Source organism: Neltuma alba, unplaced genomic scaffold (genome assembly GCF_004799145.2).
Source record: "Neltuma alba isolate B1F8T4 unplaced genomic scaffold, ASM479914v2 tig00004701_pilon, whole genome shotgun sequence".
In the NCBI taxonomy this organism is placed as follows: domain Eukaryota; kingdom Viridiplantae; phylum Streptophyta; class Magnoliopsida; order Fabales; family Fabaceae; genus Neltuma; species Neltuma alba.
In genome coordinates, this window is record NW_021633826.1 from 126,685 (window position 1) to 133,638 (window position 6,954).

The 6,954-nt window shown below is 40.5% G+C and overlaps 1 protein-coding gene across 1 annotated transcript; it reads right to left on the bottom strand.

The window, feature by feature from the left end:
- Positions 1 to 3,449: 3,449 nt before the first annotated feature.
- Positions 3,450 to 6,286, bottom strand: LOC114745523 (uncharacterized). The gene is made up of 4 exons (XM_028933682.1): positions 6,055 to 6,286; positions 5,925 to 5,973; positions 3,578 to 5,396; positions 3,450 to 3,467 (listed from the first exon to the last, which is right to left on the bottom strand). The coding sequence occupies exons 1-4, from the start codon at positions 6,284 to 6,286 to the stop codon at positions 3,450 to 3,452; spliced, it is 2,118 nt and encodes a 705-aa protein (XP_028789515.1).
- Positions 6,287 to 6,954: the final 668 nt, after the last annotated feature.

The window sequence follows — 6,954 nt, forward strand, 5'->3', positions numbered from 1 at the left end:
GGAGCTGAAGAAGTTACGTGAGCGCCTAATGAAGAGGATAGAGGAAGGGCAAAAGATGCTAATGAAAATGGTGGATGAGGAGTTGGTGAAGGTGCAAATCCCAAGACAGGGAGATGGTGGGAAGGGTAAATCAAGAGGAAAGGCTCGGGTTGAGACAGTGCCTACAAATAGAAGTGACTCTGAAGATGATGAGGAGGAGAGGCGCAACAATGATGACACAACTGAGGAAAAGGAGAAGGATGAAGTAAGCAGTGAAGATGGAGACAGTCATGGGAAGGGCGACACAGAGAATGACAGCGACAATGAAGAGATGGAGGAAGAGGGTCAAGGGGATGGTGATGACAGGAGCGAAGGGGAGAGGGAATACAAGGGTGATGCAGAGGGTGACATACCTACAGCCAGTCCCCCTAGGGAAGTGTCACCCACCATTGAAGGTGATGAGGCAGAAGGTCACTCACCGATGGAGGTATCCCCCCTGGCCATTGTTGAATATGTTGGGCCTGATCCAGAACCTGTATCTGTGGAGGCACAACAACTAAGGAGATCTACTAGGGTTCGGTTCAGCAAGATCAAGTCTCCTTGGTTGGAGTTGAAGGCACAATCAAGAGTGAAGAGGCCTATGGAGCCCAAGGATATTTTTTTCAACTTAGTCAGCCGAGCTGTCAAAGGTGATGACGGTGAGATGTAAGTGAAAATCTTTGCTTATGTGATCTTATTTGTTGACTACATGTTAACATAACACATCTAGTAACTCACTTGAATATGTTTCAGTCCTTTGATCAGAATGTTTGATGAAGACATCCCCCGACGGTTGCTGCATTCGCTTGGTGGAAATAACAGGGTGAGTAACCGAGTGATGTCGTTGGTCTGTAAGGCTTTGGTGCAAGAGCAGCAGGCAGTTGAAGGCCGAGTTAGGAGGCATATATTTGATGCAGACTTCATGGTGAGGTTTCTGTATTACTAATAGGCTTTGTTGATTTACAAGATTGGAAATGAAAATGACAGAATAAAGTGTGTTACAGTGAATAAGAACTTGGTTTTCTGCATTTCACAGGCCATAATGACCCGTGATCCAGCTCGTTGGGATCCTAACCAGCATGCACGACAAATACTTCCGCATTATGTTGGCTACAACATAGGTGACTGTGACTTGATTCTGGGTCCTGCTCTAGTTGGGGAGCATTGGTTCTGTTTTGCATTCGAACCAAAGACCCAAAGTTTAATGTCCTTGATTCCATGCGAGCAAGTTTACAGCGTAAGAAGACCACCTCCAAGCAGAAGAAGGCAGCCACATATGACCCCCAAGAAATGGCCATCACCGGATGTGTAAGATGTTACTGACCTGTGCATGTTAGATAGGGAAATGACAGTTTTATATTATTATCCTTTTGATGAATATGGCATATGTGCAGAGGGATCGGTTTGAAGACATACTTCACATGGTCAGACCAGATTTTAGTGATAACTTGGAAATTGTCTGGCCTGATGTACCACAGCAGAAAAATTTGTGAGTGTCTACACCCTACTCATGTGATATGTTATTTGGCTGTGTTGGTTTGAGGAGCTGAAACTGTTAGGGTGGTGTTGTGGGCAGGAGGGACTGTGGTGTGCATGTGCTCATATGGCTCAAGAAATGGGAGCCTGATGTTTCCCTTGAATATACCGAGGTATTGACATTACCTTATTTATTGTGCAATCAAGAGTGACCACGTGTGACTTGTTTGGTGGTAAACTTGCTGTGCAGGCTGATGTGTCCTCTTTTCGGCGCGAGCTGATGTGGTGGCTGGTGAACCATGATGACAATGAATGCCGTCAGAAGGTGTATGATCTTATCTCACAACCAGAGAAGGGCCGAATGACCAAGAAGAGGAGAATGTCTTTATAGAGAGCATTTAAATTAGGCTGTGACTTTTACTAACTTTGTCAATTGATTCATTTGTTGAAATTGTATGCCAATTATTGTAATGGTTATGATATGCTTGGATTGATGGTATAACAGCACTTATATTTGGAATGACAAATTTCCCTTTAGTCAGGCCAAATGGCCAATGACAAGTTTAGTACAGGTAACGACATGTTCATTATGGCCAATGACAACTTGTGAAAAGGTTTTCATACAAATTTGTGATTCTGTATTAAAGGTGGCTAAATTTGCACATTGATTCACGGAATGAGAGGTTGACAAAGGAAAATGACAAGTTGACAATGCCAAATCACTAGTTCCCAAGATGTTTTCATGCAAGGGAAAATTTCTGTTCCAATTAGTGGAATTCCACTTATGACAATCACGGAATGACAGGTTCACTAAGGAAATTGACAAGTTGACTAGTGAAACTTACAAGTTCCCATAAGGTTTTCGTGAAACCGAGATTGTCTGTTGAGATGAGTGGATTCCCACTTATGATAATCACGGAATGACAAGTTCACTAAGGAAATTGACAAGTTGACTTGGAAATTTACAAGTTCCGATAAAGTTTTCATGAAACCGAGATTGTCTGTTGAAATTAGTGGATTCCCACTTATGATAGTCACGGAATGACAAGTTCACTAAGGAAATTGACAAGTTCACTTGGGAAATTTACAAGTTCCGATAAAGTTTTCATGAAACCGAGATTCTCTGTTGAAATTAGTGGATTCCCACTTACGATAATCATAGAATGACAAGTTCACAAACGAAAGTGACAAGTTCACTATCGAAAATTACAAGTTCGAATAATGTTTTCATGAAACGACTGGATTTTCACTACCGGTGAACACAAAGTTACAACTTCAGAAAGGGAAATGACAAGTTTATTATGGAAAATGACAATTTCCCAAAAGGTTTTAATACATTTTCATACTTTTGAAGACAGTGATTACATTGCACATTTCCTAGAGCAACCACTTCTAATCAACGCAGAATGACAAGTTGACATTGCCAAATGACAACTTTACTATGGCACATGACAAGTTCCTATAAGGTTTTGACACATTTCGTTTTCTGACAGCAACCACTTCTGATAAACACGGAATGACAACTTCATATTGCCAAATGACAACTTTACTATGCCACATGACAAGTTCCTATAAGGTTTTGACACATTTCGTTTTCTGACAGCAACCACTTCTGATAAACACGGAATTACACTTTGCACATTTCTGACAGCAACCACTTCTGATGAACATGAAATTACAAGTGCACAAAAGCAAATGACAACTTAACTATGCAAAATAACAAGAAGTGACAAGTTCTGATTTCTTTCACAGCAACAAGTTCTTTACAACATTCAATGACAAGTGCACATTAACTTACATCTTCCACTTAATGTCCCTTTGTCCCAAACATAGAAGTAACAAAAAATATATGTGCACATCTACTAACATCCTGCTCCCAAAAAAATTAAGAAGGATGAACCCTATATGTGCCAAAAAAATTAGTTGTCCCATTTGTAAGTGGAAGTCAACTTGGGTTAGGATTTTTGCATGTCCTGTTTGTATGTCCAGGATGAAGACATCTAGTGCAATGATATATTTTTTTGTTGTGGAATTGTGATTCCTTTCTATTTCTTCTTGGTCTTCCAGAAGGCCTAGCAGTGACTGGGGGTAAAAGCAAGGGTTGAGCAGTAAGATTCTCAAACGTATAGTCATTCAGGTGAGGCATATCAATTGTCACCACTGGAACCATGCTCCGGGCATAGATTTTTTCTTGGGATGAACGTTTGTAACACTCTTCAACATAATCATAAACGTTTCCCCCTATGGTCTTAATGGCTGCACAAGCATGTGAGCATGGAATCCCTAACATTTGCCAAGTTCCACAGCTACATTTGTGTAGGCCAAGGTCCACTCTTTGGTCTCCACGTGATGTGTGCACGCATATTCTTCCCCCTCCATAATTCTCACAGTGCATGTACCTACCGAAATACACATGCTCCAATACTTTTGCCTCTATTTTTGGCCCAACGCAATTACTCCACTTAGTCATTGCTGCATATGATGCATGCATCTTTCTTGCTACTTTCTCCCGGTGCTCATGGATCATTTGGGCCACGTTATGCTTCCTCTCCCTTACCATCCAAGCATTAAAAGATTCAGCTAAATTAGTTGTTATGTTGTCCCACCTTCTATATGGGAACTTGCTCAATGCCCACCTATCCACATCACCTTGATTGATAACCCACTCATATAACTCATGAGACATGGTTCTGAGATCATCCAACGCATGATCAAACTCATCCGCAAGTCTTGCATAAGCCACTTTATCCAGTACCTTTAATGCATCTTCCTTTGAATTTTCACTTGTCCTTCTCCGACCTCTGTTTAATTTCATATATTCAGAGCTAAAGTTCTCCTTCACATGCCTATAACAGTATGCATGCCTTTCACCCCCAAATATTGCTTGCACAGCACCAATTATAGAATTATGTCTATCTGACACAATAGTCAGTTGCATTGAACCAACTATTTGTTTAATCTTGTGAAAAAACCACGTCCAGTCATCAAGATTCTCTCCCTTCACCACTGCTATTGCAAACGGCAACATCTCATTATCCGCATCATATGCCGAAGCTGACAGTAACGTCCCCTTATATGGACCACTTAAATGAGTACCATCAACATATAATATAGGCCTTGCACCGTTCAAAAAACCCTCAACACATGCACCGTATGCAATGAACACACGCTCAAATCTATTACCAATGGAGGCCCATTCAGCAACCGTTTTGTCATCAGTTTCCTTCAACCTTTCACATAACCATGGTATTAACATATAGGACTGTTCCGGTTTCCCATGTATTTCTTCCATTGCCTTTTCCTTTGCTCTATATGCCTGACAATATGTAAGCCTCACACCATACTCCCTCTCCAACATCTTCCTTATCTCAGTGGGCCGTTTTTCAGCATGGTCCCTTATCTCTTCAACTATTACTGATGATGTCAACGCAGCACTCCCACCATAAGTCACAATCAAATTGTCTTGGGCTGAATGAATGTGCTTATTGCAAAATGTAGTCACACGTAATAGATGACTGTTCTTTCCAACAGCATTTGCACATATCTTCCAAGGACACCCTTCTACTTTACACCTCACATTCATCTTCTCCTTACTATTCCTGATATATCTCGCTGCAAACTTCTCTGCAATACTGAACCTGTACACAGCTTCCCTAAAAGCAACAGCATGTGGAACATATTGGCCCACTCCTACAAACACTCCTGCCCATTTCGTACAATTCATCTCGCCCGTCAGTCTTCCCTGACTCTCTGAACCACTACACTTGCTTCTCTGACTTGATCCGCCTCCTTCAAAAGTTAGGCATTCAACTCCATTCTCAACATTCACTGGCTCATGTTCATCACCAATGGTCGTTTCAAATGTATTCATGTATTGTGAAAGTCCAAATAAATTCTCACTCCTGCCACCATAATACCAAGTTAGGACAGCTATATTCAAACGACAGGTTTGAATAAAATAACATGTCTACATATCTAAATAACAAGTCCGCATATGGTTATTACAACTTTACTAACTAAAATAACAAGTCTACATCTACAAACAATTCCTTGCTCAATTAACAAGTCCGTATATGGTAATTACAACTTGAGTTACTCATATAACAAGTTTCCATATAGAAACTACTGGTTAGTAAAATAACATCTACAGATCTAAATAACAAGTCCGTATATGATAATTATAACTTCAATACGTTGAATTACAAGTCTACATATGGAAATCTCTGCTTATGTCTAATAACAAGTCTGCATTTCTAAAACACAAGTTTACAAATAGAAATGACATGTCCACTATGTTCAATAACATGCTTGCATTTACTAATTACAATTTAGGACTGCAACACCATTAGCTTCGTTACAATATTTCTATACGAATTACCAACAATATATTAGTAAATAACAAGATTCAATTGGAAAACATAACCACTTACACGTCTGGATCATTCCTTGCTCTAGGTTCCCTATCATTCCCTTTCCCTCCTACATACACATGACCACTGCTGTCATTATATCTAAACAAGTTGCTGATATCACCATCATCACAAAGATCAATCAATGTACTCTCATCAAATTTAACTTTATACTTAATCTCATATCCACCACCATCATTGCCTATCCACTGTGAAATTATTCCACACAACTCGTCTACTGTTATCCATTCTTTTATACTGGTTACCCTTACACTCCCTCCAATATATTTAACTATCCCTTCACCATTTGCTTCAAAATGTCCACCAATGTGCACGTAACAGAACAACTCCTTCCCACAGCTTCTTCGGTTATTGAAATCCATTTTTCATACTAATCTGCAGCAAAAATTTACGTTTAGTCAGTACGTTAGCTTCACTAATAAATATTTACTCATTAAAAACCAGTGACCTCCTGTCTTCCCAACATCACTTTAGGGCTTCACAACTTCACTTTAGGGCTTGACGACTTCAACACCGAAAATCATGGTATCGTCATTCCCTCATTCCGCGGCAACACCTCAACGTTCACGGTCAAACTAACAGCCATTATCCAACCTACACTCTGCCAAACCACTACACTCTGACCCCTTCCCCATCGCAACCAGCACCGTGCACTACAAATGACAGATGACCGTTCAGACTACGAAAACAAAAATATCCCACCTCCAACTAACCACAACCTCCTACATTGTGATATCTTTCATCTTCAACTACACCTCCCATTCCCTCCCTTCCTCCAACCTACTCACCCACACAACAGAGATGAAGATGGAGAATGTGACGATGTGTAACTCTTACGGGGAACAATACAAGAAGGGTTTACTCAGTAAGTTACTCGCATTATTGCCAATGTTAGAAGATCCCAATATCACACATACTCGTTCGGCTCATCCTACTCCACCAGCTCTCCCGCCACCCATTAAAATCCTGGTCTCTGCTTTCATTAACAGTGATGATGAGTGAGGGGCATTTCAGCCATTTAACACACATT

Excerpts from the sequence above, each read along its gene's own strand:
- LOC114745523 (XM_028933682.1), bottom strand. The coding sequence starts at position 6,286 with ATGGATTTCAATAACCGAAGAAGCTGTGGGAAGGAGTTGTTCTGTTAC. Across the intron at positions 5,974-6,054 it reads TAAAGTTAAATTTGATGAGA|GAGGGAAAGGGAATGATAGG; the intron begins GTACATTGATTG and ends ATGTGTATGTAG. Across the intron at positions 5,397-5,924 it reads GCAAGGAATGATCCAGACGT|GAGTGAGAATTTATTTGGAC; the intron begins GTAAGTGGTTAT and ends TTATGGTGGCAG.